At 39.9% G+C, this 21,479-nt stretch overlaps 1 protein-coding gene across 1 annotated transcript in view; it reads left to right on the forward strand.

The window, feature by feature from the left end:
* The window catches only part of ME1 (malic enzyme 1), a 168,661-nt gene that overhangs the window by 116,212 nt on the left and 30,970 nt on the right, over positions 1-21,479 (forward strand). The window contains exon 7 of the mRNA XM_082048817.1: positions 16,054-16,163. Coding sequence (XP_081904943.1) covers positions 16,054-16,163 — 110 coding nt within the window. The remainder of the gene's footprint in view (positions 1-16,053; positions 16,164-21,479) is intronic.

Raw genomic sequence — 21,479 nt, forward strand, 5'->3', positions numbered from 1 at the left:
TAGAGCTGACTGGAAATGCTTTTTAATAATACAGAATGGCAATCTTCTGGCATGACCCTAAAGTGCCTGGTGCATTTATCTTTAGAGAATCTCTCTGATCCTCTTACAATAAGGCATGGTATGGAAGCTATAATCCAGATACTTGCTGTTTCATATAACTGCTCAGGGAAGGGCAGAAAGAAGGAAGGATGCTTTTTGAGGGACAGCAGGTCACCATTCCCAGGAACTAAAGAGTTTGGCTGAACACATACTTATATTCATTTTTGTAATGTTTTCTGGCTTGAGGTATGTGATGTGCACTGCTAGCGTTACCTATTTTTATTACTGCTTAATTTCTGCTGAATAGCATTGAGCTGGAAGATGATTAGGAATGCTGTTCGAACAGAACCCACCCAGCTTTTGCGAGGGAATCACAGAATCGTATAATAGCTTGGGTTGGAAGGGACCTTCAAAGGTCATCCCGTCCAACCTCCTGCAATGAGCAGGGACATCTTCAACTAGATCAGGTTGCTCAGAGCCCCGTCCAGCCTGGCCTTGAATGTCTCCAGGGATGGGGCATCTACCACCTCTCTGGTCACCTGTTCCAGTGTTTTGCAATGCTCATGGTGAAAAATTTCTTCCTCATGTCTAGCCTGAATGTCTCCTTCTTGAGTTTAAATCTATTACCCTTTGGTTGTAACAGGCCCTGCTAAAATGTCTGTCCCCATCCTCCTTATAGGCCTGTTTTAAGAACTGAACAGCCACAATAAGGTCTCCCCAGAACCTTCTCTTCTCCAGGCTGAACAACCCCAACTCTCTCAGCCTGTCCAACAGGTCCACGTTTTCGCAGTGCTTTCTATCTCACTAGGATGTGTAAGATGAATCTGATGTCTTTCCCTGGGCATTGTTCTTCTCTACGTTTATCACAGTATCACAGTATCACAGTATGTTTGGGATTGGAAGGGACCTCAAAAGATCATCTAGTCCAATCCCCCTGCTGGAGCAGGAACACCTAGGTGAGGTCGCACAGGAACATGTCCAGGCGGGTTTTGAATGTCTCCAGAGAAGGAGACTCCACCACTTCCCTGGGCAGCCTGTTCCAGTGCTCTGTCACCCTCACTGAGAAGAAGTTTCTTCTCAAATTTAAGTGGAACCTCTTGTGTTCCAGCTTGATCCCATTACCCCTTGTCCTATCATTGTTTGCCACCGAGAAGAGCCTGGCTCCATCCCCATGGCACTCACCCTTTATATATTTATAAACATTAATAAGGTCCCCCCTTAGTCTCCTCTTCTCCAAACTAAAGAGACCCAGCTCCCTCAGCCTTTCTTCATAAGGGAGGTGCTCCACTCCCTTAATCATCTTGGTTGCCCTACGCTGGACCCTCTCCAGCAGTTCCCTGTCCTTCTTGAACTGAGGGGCCCAGAACTGGACACAATATTCCAGGTGTGGTCTCACCAGGGTGGAGTAGAGGGGAAGGAGGACCTCTCTCGATCTACTAACCACCCCCCTTCTAATACACCCCAGGATGCCATTGGCCTTCCTGGCCACAAGGGCACAGTGCTGGCTCATGGTCATCCTGTTGTCCACCAGGACCCCCAGGTCCCTTTCCCCTACACTGCTCTCTAATATGTAATCTCCCAACCTATACTGGAACCTGGGGTTGTTCCTGCCCAGATGCAGGACTCTACACTTGCCCTTGTTAAATTTCATTAGATTATTCCCCGCCCAACTCTCCAGCCTGTCCAGGTCCCGCTGGATGGCAGCACAGCCCTCCGGCGTGTCAGCCACTCCTCCCAGCTTGGTGTCATCAGCAAACTTGCTGATAGTACACTCAATTCCCTCGTCCAAATCGTTAATGAATATATTGAATAATATTGGCCCCAGCACTGACCCCTGAGGCACTCCACTAGATACTGGCCTCCAACTAGACTCCGCACCATTGACTACCACTCTCTGGCTTCTCTCCCTATCTCCAAATCTTTGATTTGAAAAGATTTCAAAAAGTTTGTAGGCCTGGATAATCTCCCTTGTGAATTACAGTAATTCCTGTCTTTCCTGATACACACTTGGTTTTCTTCCAGGTGGTCTGAATGCTGGTGCCAAACTCTTCTTCCTCTCCTGCACTTTGTTCACACTTCCTCTTCAGATAATGTCCTCATTGCTGCTACCCGCCAAACTTTTTTTTTTCTTTTTTTTTTCATTTTCTTCTTAAAAATACTTTGTTTTTCATCTTTATATGTGGAATGGCTTCCCCTGTTAATTCTGTGACACGATTTATTTTGCTTCCTTCAGATTGCTGTTCAAAACCTACCTTTTGTATGTCCTTTCAACCAACCTGTAGAGCACTGAGTGTGTTGACCTAAGTGAATGTTTGGAATTGTATGTTATTTAAGTATTCTTCTAGCCATGTTCAGTGTACTGCAACTTTATAAAGCCAGAAAACGTTCTGTAAACCAGTTTGACCTTCTGCATGAAATGTGTCATTTGGTCGCAGTCACTTGCTTTTGATGTTTAATTCTTTAATTATAGACATCAGAAATGGTCAAAACACTATAGCACTGGTTATACTTTACCAAATATAAAAGTGAGATTACTCCATCCATATCTGATAATCCCTTGTCTGTACAGCCCTTGCTTGTCTTGAGCTTTTTTGGCTGTGATATATGCTGAGCAGTATTGTATGTCCATTATCTATAACTTTCTTTGAAATGTATCTTTTCAGAATAGAGTTCTTCAGTTTTGATCCTTGCTTTATAAATTTATATTTGGCCACATTGAAATAAATATTTTTCTGTCATTGCCCAGCTTGCAAGGTAGCACCCCATTTCATACTTTATGACAATCTTTGCATCATGTATAAACTATATTAGTAATATTTTTTTCCCATATTTTTGTCATTATAAATATTTAGTAACATTGTGCCTAAGCATTAATTCCTGTAGGGCTCACTGGAGGGCTAAATGCTTATTTCTCTCTCTTTTTCTTCCTCTCCATCTCCTTTTATTTATTTGCTCCTGGACCTGTTATCCCATTATATTTAGATTATATGTAATGGAGAGCAGAGATGTAGTTGTATAGTTTAATTGTCTGAATGATCTTAAGAATGAAAATAGAGTGGTATGGAAAAAAATATATATTGCAGAAAAATATCCTAAAGCCCATGTAGGTGGTGTTCTTGGAAAAGAGTCTGGATATCCTTTGGGCTTTTATCTGACACAAGATTTAGACTACAGAAGAGTTGTGGCACACTGATCTAGTGTTTTCTGGAGTAATACCATCCCTAAAGACAGTGAGATTGACTTCAAGCAATCATAAATGTCAAGGTTATTTCTTCATACGTAAAAAAAAATCTCTGACCAGCATAGTGGCAGATGCTATATCATCACAGCATGATTATAAAGAACTTTAAAATCACAGAGGATAAGTTAAGATTTGTTTGGGCAGATTTATTTTTCTAATGGTGTGCTGGGCGTAAAACACATCAACTATATTGATACCAATGAAGCAGATGTTCCATGCTTCTTTCTTCCTCCTTTGAGTCAGAGTAGAACTGAAGAGTTGCCCGGCATAGGTCATCTACCCTTCCTCTTTAAGATCAGAAAACCTCTAAGGTTCACTGTGCTCAAGGACATGCAACTTAGTGATTTTCGCAGGAAGCCTTGGATTCCTGTTTCTGGGCTCTAGTCTTTGATGCTGCTGACCTCCATACTGGGGAATCTGGCAAAACACAGATGTGGAGATTTTGCCAGTTTCCTGAGATTTGGTCCTTCAGCGTCTCCTCTAAGCATGATGGCTAGAAGCTGATTCCTCTTCTTTGGAAGATGCTGAGATGAATCCTATATACTGACTTTGGAAGGAAAGTGTGTCACAAGAGACCAGGCTGCCAAATTTCTGTCCAAAATGCAGAAGTTTGTGCAACCACAACTAGCATCTGAAGATACTGCTGATTTTCTCTCCCTGGGTATGGTTGCAAGGGCATTCATTCCACAGCACCTGAGACTATGGTATATATCCCAGGTGTAGGATGAAATTCTGTCCCAAGGTACTTAAGATGAGATGTGCCACTTCTTTCAACCCTTGTCCATCTTCTCCCACTGAAATATCATTTAGATCTCAACCCATGCATTTACCTATCTAGGAAAATCATTTCATATGCCCGAGTCTCTTTTGTGAGTCAGTAGTATTGGTTTTGCCTGAAGAGATTCCAAATTAATTTTGAGCTTTTTTTACTTCCCCAGTTTTGAAATAGCTGCATTCTAAAAATGATTTCTAGCATAAATTATCATTGGTATAATATATTGGCTACCAATGGATGGGGTGGGACATACTACAAAATTGAGTGGTTGCTGAGCCGCTCAGAACTCCCAGCTATCCTTCCTGGATGCTTAAGATAAATTTCTGTTGTATGCTTACCTTCCCTCCAAGAAATGCTTAAGGAAAATCAATATTGACTTAAGGAATATACCATGCTATCCACTTAGTTTTTAACTGTAGAAACTTGAAATTAAGTGATTTTAAAACCCAACCAAAAATTATCTTGCAGCCTACTTTCTCTCAGCCTTGGGTAGATAAGAGATTTAAAGAATCAGCTTCTTTACCCTAAAGTACCATGAGAGTATCTAGTCCCAAATGGCTTCTCCGATATCCTTCCTGAAGTCCCAGGATTTTGTCTGATCCTGGCAGTTCTCCATTGAAGTTGATCCTGCAGTAAATATAATAAAGGTGAATCTTTTCTGCACCCTGGAATAATAGCTCCATTGTGAAGTACAGAGGTTTCCAGTTCAAGGTTTCATACATAACTGAGATTACAGTGCAAAGGCAGTACAGCATGCTGTGTTTGCTGTGGAACCATTGTGAAAGAAGGAATTCTGTTCTTCAGATCCAAGCCTGGGATGTGTCAGGTACCTCCAACTCAAGGCACTGAGATTTAAAAGCACTCAACCCCTCACAGTTAGTGCGCTGTATAGAGAGCCAGTGAAGCTGTTGTAATCCATAAGGGAGGAAAGCTGGAAAATGCTTAGAAATGTAACTGTTCTGGCTTATATTTATACTGCTTTTACCCCCTTCAATTAGTGATGTTGAGTAAAGACCGGCATCAAGTCTAAGCAGAGTGGAGTTACTGATTTCGTGTACAATGAAGAGCTTTGTTCATAATTATAGTGTGGATCATCTGAATCTAGTTCTAAAGACATTAGTGTAGATGGAAGTGGGTTTGGCACTGAACAACCGGCCAAATACTATCCTACCCTCATTTTCATTTAGTCTCATTAATTACATATAAATTATTTGTCACACTGCAAGATTTGTTCTGCCTAATTGGAGAAGAAATAGATCTTTGTATTGTGTCAAATAATTATTGCTCTATACATTATATGGTTAGATTTTATCATCCATATTCACCTGGAGTGCTGTATCTAGTTCTGGCCTTCCCGGGAGGATACAGAAGAACTACTGGAGAGTGACTAGTGAAGGGCCACCAAGATGATGGACTGGAGCATCTTTCCTGTGAGGAGAGACTGAGATCTGGGGCTGTTCAGCCCAGAGAAGAAGCAGCTCAGAGACATCTCATCGGTGTGGACAAATATTGGAAGGGAAAGTGTAAAGAGCCAGGTGGTTTGAAAGTGATGCCTGGTGACAAGACAAGAAAAAATAGACACAAACATTGTGCTTAAATGTAAGAGAAGTCTGAGCTTAAGAAAAAAGCTTTTTATTGTGAGGGTGACGAAGCATTGGCAGAGGCTGCCCAGAGAGGTTGTGGAGTGTCTGTCCCTGAAGATATCCAAAAGCCGTCTGGACTGTGCGGCCTGTTTTAGTTGGCCCTCCTTGAGCAGTGGGGTGGATGAGGTGATTTCCAGAGGTGCCCGCCAGCCTCAACCATTCTGTGATATTCCATTGCCATATTCACAGTTCCTCAGGTCAAACAGCATGCTGTCTAAATAAAGCTTTGAAAATAGTAAGCTCCTTCTTCCTTAAATTCTATATTGGGTCTAGCCTCCAATATGCTTATTTTCTCAAGTATAGTTTATGTTGCAGGTATGTAAACTATTTTAATGCCTTAAAAACACCATCAAGAATTTGAGGAGGGAGAGGTGTGCTTCGTAAATGATCAAACAGAACGAAGATTGTGGAGCATATTTAATCTGTCAGAAGTACTTTAAACATTGTTGTTACCAAACCTCCCTTTGACATTTCTGAAAGGTCATTGCTTCTTTGCCTTTTAACAGTCAAGGTGAAGGCTGTCACTGGTGGAAGCAAGATTTCCATCTGTTCATGATAGCTTAAGTAGCAGGGGAAAAGAGCAGATGTGCTGCCCCAGGTGTTGTGCTAATTTGTCTATCCAACTGCATCTTTTATTTTAGGGAAAATATCTATAAACTCCTAGAAAATATAATCAAAACTCATACAAAAATAATCAAATCTGTAAGCAAATACAGGCATCTTGTTTTAATCTCCTAAAGCCACTTAGCAATCTTTGGGATCTGGCAAAAGATACAATATCTTTTCCAGAAAGGCATTGCATTTGCTATAAATCAATCAGTAAGGCATCAAAGCATGCACTTAAGTTAAAGCAAAGGAATAATCCTCCTGTTGACTCAACCTGAAATTCTCATATGTTTAAGTAAATACTTTAATAAATTAGCCTTTATCGAAGTAGTATTTTTAAATGCTATTAGATGCATTTAAATAAATGCAATTGAAAAATTATTATGAAACTTTCTGGTGTAGAATTATCAGCCCGGGGTCTCTTTTTATTTTTGTTGCTGTAATACAAACCCTGTTCCCCTTTTTGGAAAGTAGGGAAAATTAACGTCTGGGCAGTGAATATATGAAGGTTCATTCTCAAAAAATAAGATGTAGTTTGTATAAGCAAAATGACACCTTAAAGTACACACAGTTAATGCAAATCTAATTTGTGCAGCCAATTAGGAACCTTTACCTTTTCCAAGTGCAGCTCTCATTTTAATACAGAGATCTGAAATCTTGCCCAGAGAAACATTTCATGTCCAGACACAGGAATGCAGGCTTCTTGGAATAGATGGTTCCACTAATCACAATAATGATGTATGGTGATATAGATAACGTAGTATCTTTCATCATAGAAGATGTATTGTGGACTTCCCTGTGACAGTCCTATGCTGTTGTTGACCACTGTGGAAACGCTGCTGCACTCATTTCTTTTTGATAACTTTTGTCAAAATTTAGAACATTAAAAATCTTATTTGTGAAATGTGCAGGTGCATGCCAGCACAGGGGAAACCTCACAGCTGTGGCTTTCTGATGCTTTTCTCAGCAAAGTAAAATTCCTGACAATCTAAAACAGTAATAATAATTGATTTTTTTAACAAATGTGTAAAGATTGCAGTCATTAAGTGACCAGGAAACATCCATTTGAAAACAGATTCAAATGATTTAAGCTGTACTGGGTGACTTATCATGCAGTATTCTATATACTCTTTTTTTGATAACGACAGCTCTTTTTTGGTTTAGGGTAAAGCCATTCAATTAAAATTAAAACAAAAAAGTGATATTGAAGGGCATACTGAGGACCACTCTTTTGGGAAGGCAAGACTTGACACATACCTTTAGCTGCAGCTAAAGATTCGTGAGGATTAGAGCTACTCACTATTTCCAGCTGAGCTGGATTTCTTTCTTGATGCTCTGTTTTTTCTGATTTAGCCTGCACAGACACTTGACCAATCCATCTGCTCAGTATCCTTCCCTCCCTCAGCCAAAAGTGTCACAGTGCCAAGTCTCTGAAGAAGAACTGAAGAGGCTGAAAAAAAAACAATCTCATGTCATCTCTCTCAAATCTGCACTCGTCTCTTTTTAGTGAATACAAAACTGAAGGTAATATGAGATTGTTCTTTGGTCTAAGTCACAGTTAAAGCAGCTAAGGGTAACACTGGAAAAAAGCAGTAGAATAGCTACGAGAGGTAGAATTACATTTTCAAGCTCCTGGAGTTTTACTTTGGACTTAGGTGGGGTTAGGATCAGGTGACAAGTGAACAAATACAAATTCATGAGAAAATGTCACAGTAATTCAATTTGCTGTTTACTTCAAACCCACATGTTTTGTTTTGTTTGTTTGGTTGGGTTTTTTTAGGAGGAAAACTACCAAAATTTGTTATATTTTTCTTCCTCAGATTTAACCTGAGCATTAGCCAAACCCACATAGCACTGCGTTTGCAGAAGCTTGCGTGGTATGTTTTTTCATGGCTGTGATATAGTCTGCTGAGACTGATGCTTGTGTATGTCAAGAACTGAGTGTAGGAGTTTGACTCAGCATCTGACTTCATGAAATTTCAAAAATATAATTTATTTGTATAACATGCATTGTGCTGTGTCTCAGCACTGTGTCATCCAGACACCTCCCTGCCGAGGTGAGTCTTTCACAGGGGAGAGGAGGCAACTTGACGCAGTCCACCATAGGAAATTAATTTTACAGCACTCAGTGCAAGACCGTATGGAAGAGAGAGGTGGTTTTGTGTTACAAAATCTCTAAACAAGTTGATTTTACTCAGTCTCATACCTGCGCACTAAAAGCATCAGGATGTCTGTGTTCATGTGGTCTGGCCAAGATGTGCAACACTGAAGGTGAAAGGGCCCTTGCTGTCAAGTCCTCGGTGCTTTTTCTGGGCTTCTGGTGATGAGTTGTGATAAACCTGATCTTATATGGGCATTTTATGCCTTTAGGATCCAAAAGCTATGCTGGCATTGTTATTTTGCCTTAGGGCTTTACTTACTTCAGCCACCATAAATTTTAGTCAAGTCTACTGTCCATTTGTCTCTGTGTCCTCATGTTGAATTTCTTTGGACTGTAGTATGACTTCTTGCTGTGCCCATGGGATGAGGAGTGGCAGATGTGATGTGCTGTGATTGACAGCCAATTGCTATTGTTGCTCTTCTGCTCTTGTCAAGGTGCAGAGTCCTGGTCCAAGCCTTGTCTGTGCTGTAGCCTTACCAAAGCTCAGGCTGCTTGTCTTGATGTAAACAAGACATGTTTAATTTTCCTGCAGTCAGTTTTGTCCTTTGTTATCCACATGCGCCACTGTTTTCACCTTTGTTGTGCTGCTGCTTCCAGTAGTGCATACATTTCCATTCATACTTCATTCATACCAGCCTTTGTATTTCTCATACAAAATTATACACGGGCACTGGAAAAGTCAAAGTTAAGATCAAGCCCAGTTCCTAACAACATTATTGCTTGAAGTACTTTAGAACAAATATCTAAATCTAAAATGAAACATGAATATTTTGCAACAAGAAGAAATGATTCTTTACAACAGTGGTAACTTATGCCTAATTATTTCACAGCCTTTATATTTTACAGCCCTGACACATCCGATCATTAGTTCAATCAGCTATTGAAGTAGAAAAAATCTAGGTCAGATTCTCTAGTGATTGTCAGTCCTTTAACAGCACTTTGAAAATGCACAAAAAATTAGACAGGGTATGTTTAGAAGTGTTTTCAACCTAATGTTTCAGTAGGATGGACTTCCAAGACTTCAACTTAAAGAGCAAGCAGTCCTTGCTACAGAGTGTGATGAAAAATTAAGTTAAAAAAACAAACCATATTTTTCTTGTAGTAATTGTTTATGTTAGTATGCCAGAAAATCTTTCCATTTAATTACCTTTTTGCATAAGAGAAGCCCTTTATCTGAGTTGTGCCTGACTGTGGATGGGTAATCTGGTCTTGCTTCTCTACTGATGAGCAGCACCTTCTAGGACCACCACCACCAAGACCTTCCTAATTCAGCACCGTTCTGCTCCTGAGCCTTGCTATTCCCAAAGCCTGTGATGTCCACACATGTAGCAGTGCTGTTGGGGTGGGAGGGGGGGAAGGGGAAATTATGAGCCGTCTCCAGCCCATTCTCCTCACTACTCCTGGGACAGAAAGGCCACAGAGATGAACACCAGACCTGTTCTGGAGGGGGAAGAAGCAAGTAGAGGAGTGTTAGAAGCACTGATACAAAGCAGGGCTGCACTGCAGACGCTGTAGCACTGTGGTCATGCCAAGGAATAATAACATGGAAAGTTTTTGTAGAATTATATTTCCTTAAGGAGAACATGAAACCAAGGGTCTGCTGCTAGTACTAGGGTGGGTGCTAAATTCTGCCGCCTCCCCTACCATCATGGCTAGTTTGGATATGTACTGAGCTCATCAGAGCAAGGTTAGGTTTGGAAACAGAAAACAGCTATGAAAAATACTCCTAAGAAAGTAAATATTTTCAGCTGGTAAATTAAAAACAATATCTGCCTGCAGAGGGGAGGAAAGGAAATTTAAACAGGGTCATTCATGTGGAAAACAGAGATGCTGACAGTTTCTATTAAGTTCTTTAGAAAAATCTCTTCCTGTGAAGAATGTCCTGTCTCCAACTTGCCTGTCCAAATCAGGACAGAGAGAAAAAAATTATCTGTAATTTAATAAAACCTCTGCTGGTACACCTTGAACAGATTTTTGTCCTGTGCAGCTGTAGCACATCAGGCTGTTAGGCAGCATGAGTAGTAACATCTGCTGCAGGGTGGCTGCAGCTCTTGCTGGAACGTTTCTCATCTTGGCCACGTTTTTGCACAGAACATATAGGAAGCAGTTGTTGCAGAAAACTCTATCACCCTTGTCCAAATTTGTTTGAATTTAACCAGCAGGTTAAATTGTACTGGAAGAGGTGCTAGGATGGATGCATGACCTCATTTGAGCAGTTTAGTTGCTTTATGAAATGACGTTAAGAGAGAGCTTGGGGGAGAGCGGGAAGAGAAGGTATCCAGGTCATAACAGCTGTCAGGAGGGAAGGTGGGAAGACAGCCTCTTGTGAAAGCCCTGGCCCAAAGAGGAGACTCCAGCAGTGGCCATGATGCTTTAAATCTATTCTGAGCAGTGGGCTATATGGAAAGGAACAAGCTTAAAGCGTTTGGTGTGGGGAGGAAGGAGAAGATTTCCCCAGCATCCTGGTGCACCATAAATGGTTCTGGCTGGTGGAGCAGCTGTGTGACGCACGAGGCAAAGGACAGAATGCCAATGTTGCTATCATTTTGGTTTTGCTCTTGCTCAGGAATAGGTTTCAGCAACCACTTTGGATGGTTTCTAAGGCATGGACAATGAAAATAGCCAAATAGGATTTTGGAAGCTCTAAAAACCTAAAAAGCAACTACTTGTTCTTTTAGGAAGGTTTCCAAAACAATGGCTGGCAGTAAAAACAAATGATCCAAATATATTTCCAGAAAATTTCTTAGCCGTAGAAGTAAGCATAGATTTTACTGATCATATGGTTTGAATTCAAAATGATGCCCAAACTTTTATAGCTCCCACTGGATTCTTCAGGGGTTTCAGTCTTTAAGGTTCTTAAGAGCGCTGGGTTGCTGGAATGCTCATACTGTATATTTGAGATGGTTAAAGAGCTGTGGACGTTTTTCTCCAGTGTGTTACATAAAGATATAATCTGTAGAATGATTTGAAAGATTAACATTGTTGTCACAGAAAATGGAATATAAATTATTTATAAATGGGGAAAACTAAACAAAGGATGTTACACAAAACGTGTTGTAAATTGGCAGAAGTATTAGAAACAGTGTTTTCTGGCAACCACACGTTCAGTGGGATGGTTCTTTTTAATCCATTGTCCAGTGGTTGCCTCCCATGCTTGATAACAAACCTGATGTTGCATGGTGGCCACTGCTTTTGTCCGTGTCTTCTGTCCATGACAGAAAAAGGAAAGATGGCTTTGAACTCCTGTCCAGTTGCATCACGATTCAGACTGCCTGTGGGACTTTGAGCAGGAGACCAAGTTCCGAGTACACAAAAATATGTGGGTGACAAAACAGGATAAACAAGAGGGAACAGTGACCTGGATTATCATTTTCTAGGGATGATTTATGTGTGTTTAATCAGCTACCACAGTGACAGATTCCAAACGGGCAGGAGAGAGGAATTCACAGCTACAAAATATTCGCCTTCAAGAATCCAGCAGCCCTAGCCAGGCAACTCAAGCCAAGCTGTTGCTCTCAGAGAACTGTTTTCCAGAGCAAGAAAATAATTAAGAATTCACTAGGTCATTTGTTATGGTTGCATGCTGAGTAGAAATGTCTCCCAGATTTTTGTTTATTTTCTTAGTTTTGGTAGTCTAGGACTAGATCCTTCATTTCTTCAAGTATTCTGGTTAAGATGGTTGATGCTCACTGGGTAAGTTATCTCTTTGGTTTATTTGTACCCCCTTTCGATACAAACATACATGTTAGTTATTTGTTTCTCCATTTCCCCAGTTATCCCCTGTGTATCCCTGGGTCAGGAGTAGTGATAGCTGGGGAAATGTTGTCTTTGCTTTGGGCAAGCGGTAAGGTGTGGTATGCTACATGTGACTCATGCTGCAGCATTGTAGCCGCATACAAGGTCTGCTCACTCCTGTAACTCGATTGTTAATGACACGTTCAAATTAAAAGCATTTTCGGTTGCATTTTAAATGTGTATGTCTCCAAATTTCAAACAGGAAGTTGAAATTTTCCTAAGGTATTCAATGTCTTCATAAATGGCTTAGACACAGGACTTGTGGGAATACTAAGTTTGCTGATGACACAATATTCGGAGGAGCTGTCAACACTCTTGAGGGCAGAGGGGCCTTGCAAAGGGATCAGAGAGGCCCTGCAGAGGGATATGGACAAATTGGAGAACTGGGCAATCACCAACTGTGTGAAGTTCAACAAGGGCAAGTGCCGGATTTTGCACTTGGGACATGGCAGCCCTGGCTGTACATACAGACTGGGGGACACAATGCTGGAAAGCAGCTCTGCAGAGAGGGATCTGGGAGTTCTGGCCGATGGCAAGTTGAACATGAGCCAACAGTGTGCTGTGCCAGCCAAGAGGGCAACCATGTCCTGGGTGCATCAGGCACAGCATTGTCAGCCGGGCGAGGGTGGTGATTGTCCCACTCTGCTCTGTGGCCTCACGTGGAGCACTGGGTGCAGTTCTGGGAGCCACAGGATAAAAAAGATATTAGACTACTGGAGAGTGTCCAGAAGAGGGCTATGGAGTTTTTGAAGGTTTTGGAGGGAAAGCTGTATGAGGAATGGCTGAAGTCACTTGGTTTGTTCAGCCTGGAGAAGAGGAGACTGAGGGGAGACCTCATGGGGCTCTACAGCTTCCTCACAAGGGGCGAAGGAAGGGTAGGGGCTGATCTCTTCTCTTTAGTGACCAATAACAGAACCTGAGGGAGTGGCAGGAAGATGTGCCAGCAGAGGTTTAGGTTGGACATTAGGAAAGGGTTCTTCACCCAGAGGTGCTGGAGCACTGGAACAGGCTCCTCAGGGAGGTGTCACAGCCTCAAGCCTGACAGTGTTCAAGAAGAGACTGGACAACACCCTCAGACACATGGTGTGAACTCTGGGGTTGTCATGTGCATCGAGGTGGACTCGATGATCCTTCTGGGTCCCTTCCAACTCAAGACGTTCTATGATTCTAGTCTCAGGTTTTTACCTGGGTGTCATGTATAACACTTGCAATGAATGAGGATGCTGCTTAGAAATCTTTCTGCTATAATACAAAAATCTCAGAGGCCCAGAATTAGACTGCCCGCATTTTTTTTTCTGTTTTAATTAAACAGTCATGATATTTTGCACAGACAACTAGTATGTATAGTGTGCCCAGTACAGGAGGAGTGTTTTCTACAGTGACACTGATTTAATAGAATTCCTAGGGAGTTTTGATCCATATCTACAAAGGCAATGGGTAAGAAAATGAAGAAAAATGAAATGCAGATGAGAAAATGGAATGTTATATATGGTAAAGAAACAGACACTGGCTTAATGACATCTAGGAAACACTTCTAACCAAGCTCCAGGATTCCAGAGTGTTAATCTCATTTGTTTCATATTATTATCCAACTGCTAACTCCTGGACCCTTGTGGAATCACAGAAATTCATGTCAGATACTGAATCAGGCTAGAAATTTAAATTTGTTATTGAAACATAGTTCCAGTTTCTTATTTGAACTTGGTTGCAGTTTACTGCACTGAATTACTGCTTTGCCAAATTATCTTTTCAAGAGTTGCTTGTCATTGTGCTGCTGAAGTAGTCCAGGTTTTTCCATAAAGCCTGAAAATGTATGTATTTTCAGCAGGGATTACCATTCCTGCCAGTGGAATCCTAGTAGTTTTGGCTAATTGTAACATGGCTGTAAATATGTCATTTCCATGGAAATTAATTTAGTCACAGGAATTTTTGTCTTTTTTTTTTAATATTAATGGCTTTGCTTAACATGCTTGCCAGACACATGCACAGTTCAAAGAAAAACTTAATTAACATTAGAGTAGATTATTTATACTGAACTGCTCAGTATATGTACGGATGGATTTTGGGGATGAAGCAGGAACTGCTTGACTGTCTCTCTTGGATTTGTGCTGTTGGTAGATATGGAAAAACCTCCCTTAGCTCAAATAAGATGTGTACTGTTAAGATCTTGCCCTGTTAGACCCTGGTGGTAATATTTTAATAACAACTTCATGCAATTTTTCAAAAAGTTTTAATCAAATAGTTCCTTAGGCTGTTTATGTAAGTTTAAAATACTTTTTAAAAAATAACTTTTCTTGTAATATTATTCTAGGGAGGGATAATGTCGATGTCATATTTCCAGATCCAAACTTGTACAGACAGTTTTAGTACTGACCCTGTATTTTAATCTTCTTGTGTTTTTACTTATTTTTTCCCCATATGAGATTAACAGTATTCAAGTCACACTGTGTGGGTTGGTTTGTTTGTTTGCTTGTTTTTCCTGTTGCCAGTGTACTCTGATCTTAAATTCAGTCTTTATATAGTCTTTGTCTAGAAGTGTCTTTGGCGTCGTTTTGTTTGTTTGTTTTGAGCGTGTGTTTTGTTTGTTTGGTTTGGTTGTTTGTTTTAAGTATTTGAAAGTGCCATACGTGAATCTTAAGCAAGTAATCCAGAGACACTACTATCATGCAATTAATCTGAGAACTGGAGGATGCATAGTAGTAATATTAAATTAATTAAACATTATTAACTTTCATTTTAGGAATAACCTTATTGGCACACCGGGGCAATTTTTTTACTTGTTAAGAATTGGCGTGTTAGTCCAGTGTCAAGAATCTGGAGTCTCCTTGTTCTTTAAACATACTCCTGTGTTCCTCTCTTTGGTAATTTTTAGATGTGTTTGAGGTGCCTCATGCCTGTTGAGGTCAAAATAGGCACCTGCCTATAGTAGAAAAATGCTACTGTTTGCTCCCTGTTGGTATGCAGTGGGTCCAAGGCAGCAAGGTAACAGTAAATTGTTTCTAAGAAATGAAGTGATTTGCATTAATTTTGAGGCTGTTGTCACAAGGTTTATCAAAAGTTATTTACCCATGCTGTTGAACTGACCTAAATAGTCATATCAGCTAAATGATAGAAATTATTCATCTGATGCAACTGCATATTTTTAAAATACAGTATATAGAGATTTCAAAGTACTAAGGAAATGTAAATTTGAATTGCTTCATTACCTAGGAGGATGAGAAAACATTGAAATGGAAGATAAAACTGATTCTTAGTATACTGTTTAAGAAACATCTAGTATTCATATCAGAAAATCAGATTTGACAATTGAGTGAAACAGTAGATGTTAGAAATGTAGGTAACCTTGTTTCTGCATATACCCAAAGTTTTCGTGTATGTTAGCCAAGCATAACTCAGTACAAATTTGCAGCTATCACTTTCCTTCCTTGAAGTGTTCTGACATGTTTATCATTTATCTGGATTAACTGTGTTTCTGATCAATACCTCTTTTTTAATAATGAGAATGGTCAAGCATTGCATTATGAGTGGTATTGTGCTGCTGGCCTCCATAATCATGATAAAATAAAATCCATGTTCTGAATGGGTTACCTTTTTACTACCTGTCTTATGGGGACGTGGGCTTTTTGCTCACTAGCTGATTGCTCATATGAATGTAAAGATACAGAATATAACAGAAATGTATCAGTAGATTTTTAAGTCATATTATACTCATATTCAAAACGTGACTGCAAAGCTTTTTAATTTACAATTATGTATTATTTTTAATGCAATGCATGTTTTTCTGTCTTTCTAGGTATGGCATGAACTGCCTCATTCAGTTTGAGGATTTTGCTAATGCTAATGCATTCCGCCTCCTGCATAAGTACCGTAACAAGTATTGCACTTTCAATGATGACATTCAAGGTAACAGACTCCTTCTCTTCTCTTCACTCTTGTTAGGCTGACAACCCAGAAAGATCTTAATTGAGGTACCAGAGGGGGGAAAAAAATATATATATATATATGTCAGCTTTCCTGTGATATTTGAAGATGTTCAGTACAGGTCACATTTTGCCTTGAGTTTCCTCAGCATGGGTTTCTGGTGAGCTATCTTTGCCCTTAACCTTTCCCTTCTCATTTATGCTTCACGCTTTATTTAGATGCTCAGTCTTCAGGGGTTGTTTTTTCATAGTTTAGTATGTGAATGGCTTTCCCATATAAAATATTCACGTCAGATCTTTGGGAAAATGTCAAAGCTCAAGCCTGGACTGTGCTTCCCTCAGTTTTTTTGTCGCTGCAGTGACAACTGCTCCACTGTTTCTGTGTGCAGCAGAGCTTGCTTGATAAATGTCAAACTTTATTTCAGTTCTTAAATTGACAACTCAGTTAAATATCCTACTGACTTTCTTTGCAGTCTCAGGGCTGCATTTACTTTTAGAGGGAAGTTGTCTCCCTGACTCTGCTTTTCCATCTGAATCATTTGCAGCAGCTGGCAAAAGGAAAAGATTGAGGGTGGGAAATGTCAGCAAGGGGGATTCCCCCAGTGCTGACTCTAGTCAGGCTTCTTGTCCCTTCCCTCCCAAGAAGAAAGACACACAGGTCTGATGCAATGGATGCTGCTCCTTGGGTTGCTCTATTTCCTGCCAGGAAGAGAGCACTGGAAAATAACTTTCTCTAGGGCAGTAAGTGCACTGGCTCCCATCCTTGCAGGGAGACTGAAGTCAGAAGAACTGCTGGAGAGAGGTTCCCAAGGAGGGTCCTGGATGCTCAGCTGCCTCTTTACCCCCCTCATGTTTATTTGTGTTGTCACCTCAGCATCAAAAAATGGGAGTTTATCCATCTTCATTTCTGACAGTTTGCAGTGACACTTCAAGCCGAGCATTAGGAGCTTGAGTTTTCCAGAAGTTGTTCTTGAGTCATTCTCAGGACCTAGGTCTTATTTCAGGGACTAAATGCATGGTGGTGGATTCAAATAGCCCTTGTCTTTGTGATGTCAGGGATTTGGCTACCCACAGGAACTATGTTTCTGTTACGAGCCTGGCTGAGTTTTATTCCTGTGTCTGAAACGCATTATGAAGGACAAACTCCCAGATGGAAAATAAACTAATTATAAAATGTCATTTCCCTTTGTAAGAAGCATGGTGCCACTTACCCTGCAGGTCTGAGCGTAGCCATGGCTACAGCAGACCAAACAGTGTCTGGAAGTTTCCCTAGTTGTTTAGAGACCCATCTCCCACAGGGAATTCTCTTTCCTTGCAGGATGAAGTTACTCACCCCAAATCAGAAAGATTCAACTAGAATGTAGTCTTGAAGAAATGGAAGGGAAGCTTTTCAACAAAATGGTTGTCATAGCAGCTGTCGGTCTTCCTCAGAAGTATAGCCACATGCAGTCTTTTATTCAGTTTCTGCAATCTGATTTGTGTTTGTGGGTCTTTTCATATTTTCATAAATGATGTCCAGGAGTTTGGGGTGATCTCCATCCTTAATGCTTGTGTAGCTTCCAAGAGGTGAAAGCAGATGCATTTAGCCTGCTCTGATCTCGGTCATTTGTCATCAGATCCCCATAAATACCTTCAGTATCTTTTTTGTGTAGGATATCGTCTTCCCCTATAATGTGGCAGTGGAATAACAGCTCAAATATAGATCCAGTGATCTCCTTTCTGTTCCAGCTCTGTAAACCCTGAGGATCTTTCACCTGACAACTTTAATGAGAATAGATGGTGCTAACTTCTTTAGCAATACTTAGAGATTTTCAGTTTCTAAATAGCATGATTTTTTCCAAGCTGCTTGAAAGAGTGGTCTCCTCTGTATGCAGGTCCTATTTTCTGCCCCTAGGACTGTACAATCGAAAAGTAGCATCAGGCCAAGAAAAGCAAACAAACACATAGTTGCATCTGATTTGCCATCGTCTTCTGAAGATAGTTCTTACTTGATATTTTAAACATAGTTCCTCATATTCCAAAGCTACTTTAAAGATAGAAATTTTTATATGTCTTATGGAAGGGCTTGAGGCTTTTTTCACTGCCCTATTTGCAGGGTGTCAGCATGCCCGTAACCGATGCCATTGCAATATGTTTTGGAAACGAAGTGTCTGCCAGAACACTGATCTTCTAAAACCACTAAAGACTGCCCTTCAAGGGTCATCTATAGAGATATTCAAGAATTTCTGGAAATAGTTTTATCTCCATACCTGCTACAGCACAGTCACATCCTCTACTTTGGAAAAAGCTTCGTAACTTTTTCTACATCCCCTTTCTTTTCTCACAGAATTGGGAACTAGTGTGAACAGGATTCTGACCAACTGCTATAAATCCGTATTGGAATGAAAATTGCTCTTCTTTTATCATTCTAGAAATCATCTTGGTTTTCAGCTGGGCAGTGAATTTTTTGCCTCTGTGATTATGATAATTTCTTCATATTTATATTTTCAAATTATTTTTTTACAAACACAATAGCAATAATGTTGCTTTAGGGAGAAAATATTCTCTTTTTTCCTTGGATTCTTGTTTGGTTCAGTTCTGACCACAAATAGGCTTGCTTCTTTTTTTACTTTTCATCTCTGAAACATGCAGAAAATGATTTATTGAAATGAAAATCAGTGAAAGCCTGGAGTTCAAAACAAAACAAATACTTTTATCTAGTTCTTTCTAACTATTAGAGAGAATTTTCCAAAACTGTGGAGTTTTTTATAATCATTTCTAATATGGGAGAAATATTAACTAATGTTGTAATGTCAGGCTTCACATTTAGAAATACCTGAATTAGATCGGGTTGCTAGCTTTGATCATCTCCAATATATTTAGGAAGGAGGACTCGTAAGGACAGGGTGGAATTTTCTTTGAAGTTACAAGATGTGTTGGGTTTTTTTCTCTTCAACCCCTGTTGTGGAATGGACCAATTCCCGAAGAAGAGTCGGGGCTTGTGTCGCCAAACAAAGCTGTTTGTAAGGATGGAGGATGTTCTCTGATTTATCACCCCTAGAAGGAGGTGGGGTGGAGATTCACTGTTTAGGAGGTTGAAAATCCCTTTGGAGAAACTAACCTGTTCCCTTCTGTGCTGCAGGGACATTAGACAAATCTTGTAAGATGGGTTAAAGAAGAATTCCAAGTCCAGGATTGCAGTGCTCATGGGTGCGATGGGCTCGGGCCATACCTGCCCGCCCCTTGTCAAACCCAGCTGGAGTAGAACAGGGTCCCTTTCCACACCCATCGCACTTTTGGTGTGTCTGTTGAAAGAGTTTTTGCTACTCAAGCACAGTCATTGGCTTAACGCAAATTTGCACGTTTTGGGAGCCACACATTTGTTTTACAGGGGTCTCTCGGCACCCATTACATGGTAGCTGGTTGTAGTCATTGCTGACGTGGGTAAATTTGAAATACAGGCATAAGTTTGATTTTCTCCCCACCCCTGTACTTCAAAATTGCCTCAGTGGAAAATGACAAACTTCTGCAGTATAAGCCAATCCACATAAAATACGTGTTTCTCTATGTGATAATACTGTAAGCTTTTATTCTAGTGTTATAGCTCTATTTCATTGTGCCCACAGTTGCTCTCCCCTGTTATGGGAACAGAGCCTGTATTTTATGCCAACGAAAATATTTACATGGAGAGATTGTCCTGGATTGGAATTAATTTCAGTATCCATCACGACCTTAGATGTCATTAGTTTTTAACAGCTGTGCTGTTTAATTGCATCAAAATTTTATTAAAAGAAACAGACTTAAAATAAAAATGTAGAGCACATATAGTTTAAGATTGTTATTCCATCTTACGTGTGTGGTTTGATTTAAAATATATGTTAAATGTACAGCAGACTGCCATTTAAATAATTAGGAAAATTATACCTGGAAGTCATGTTATGATCAATTTTATGTTCAGTCAGTGAAGTTGTCAGAAATCATAATTTATCTGTCACTAGCATTCTCCTTTTTAAGACTTAATTCTTTTTAACGTTTACATCAGAAATAACACTTTCGGTACTTGGAAATTCCAGTTCTTGAAAGCAAATTGTAAAGAGGTTTGGGGTTTGTTGTTGTGGTTGCAATGGGCATGGGGCTTCCAATTCATTCTCTGTTTAAGAATTTGGAAGATGCAAAGTTGAGTGACATGGAATAGCTCATATGTTGATACATATTACAAATTCTGATATTATGTGCAAACTGTAGAAAATCTTTTTCATTATATAAGGTGACATTTACTTCCTTGTGAAACAGACACTGGAATTTTAAAAATAAAATAATAAGAAAATCTTATTAATCCAAATATTGTAGGGTTATTTGAAGAGTATTTTTCTTCCAGTGTATTCAGGACATCACCTGTCCATTACACAGTGGAAAATTTACATTGAAATCGGTATGTTTTCCAGTGTGTTCCCACTGTAGCTTTTGTATACTTTTCCACACATCATAAAAGTGTGTGTATATACAAGTGTTCATCTGTTTAATTTTTTCCTCATTATAGTTAAAAAAAATTTAAAACAATTCTGATCATGGGAGCTCCCATCTCCTAAAAAAAGGGTCCTTTTGAACAGCCCACAGCCATAGCATTTGCCTTCTTAGCAACTGAGATAGCGCCTTTTAGACAGGATCTTTACTCTCACCTTTTTTCCCAGTAAGTGTAGGAGAGGGATTCTTTTTTTTCCTGGCACTCTATGCAGTGTTATTTGGAAGACTTTCTGTCTTAACATGTGATTACTATTATGCTGCATATTGAGAAATATGAATTTTACCACTTCCTAATCTTTTAGTCCAGAATGAATAGCTCAGATTTTAGGACGTGCTGCAGAAATTCTTCCGCTCTTCTTGTTCACTAGCTTTTTAAGATGAGGTAGGGTAAATGATGGAAAGGGACCACTAATACGTGATTACAAGTCTTATTTTCTGAAACTTTAAATGATGGACAAATGCTTCAGTGCCATGAGTCATTTTTGCTAATTTAAATGAAACTATGTCAAATAAAAATGACGTTCTCGTTCCTCATGTTTTGGGGCTTTTTTCTCCCTTTTTTTCTTCAACTGTTGCATCTGCTGAAAGAGGACTCTGTGCTCCAAAGCATTTATAATGTGCCAGCCCCAAAAGGCCATGGTCTCTAGGATTTCCTTTGACATATTCATGCTCAGTTATACAGTTTACAGTAACAAGTAAGGCTAAAGAATCTTGGACAGAAAACAAAGACTTGATAAAGAATAATGTACTTTGAAATTTCACATCTACGGTATTTTTTTAAGATATGACTTACCTT

The sequence above is a fragment of the Streptopelia decaocto genome, assembly GCF_964273445.1.
Source record: "Streptopelia decaocto genome assembly, chromosome: 3".
Lineage (NCBI taxonomy): Eukaryota > Metazoa > Chordata > Aves > Columbiformes > Columbidae > Streptopelia > Streptopelia decaocto.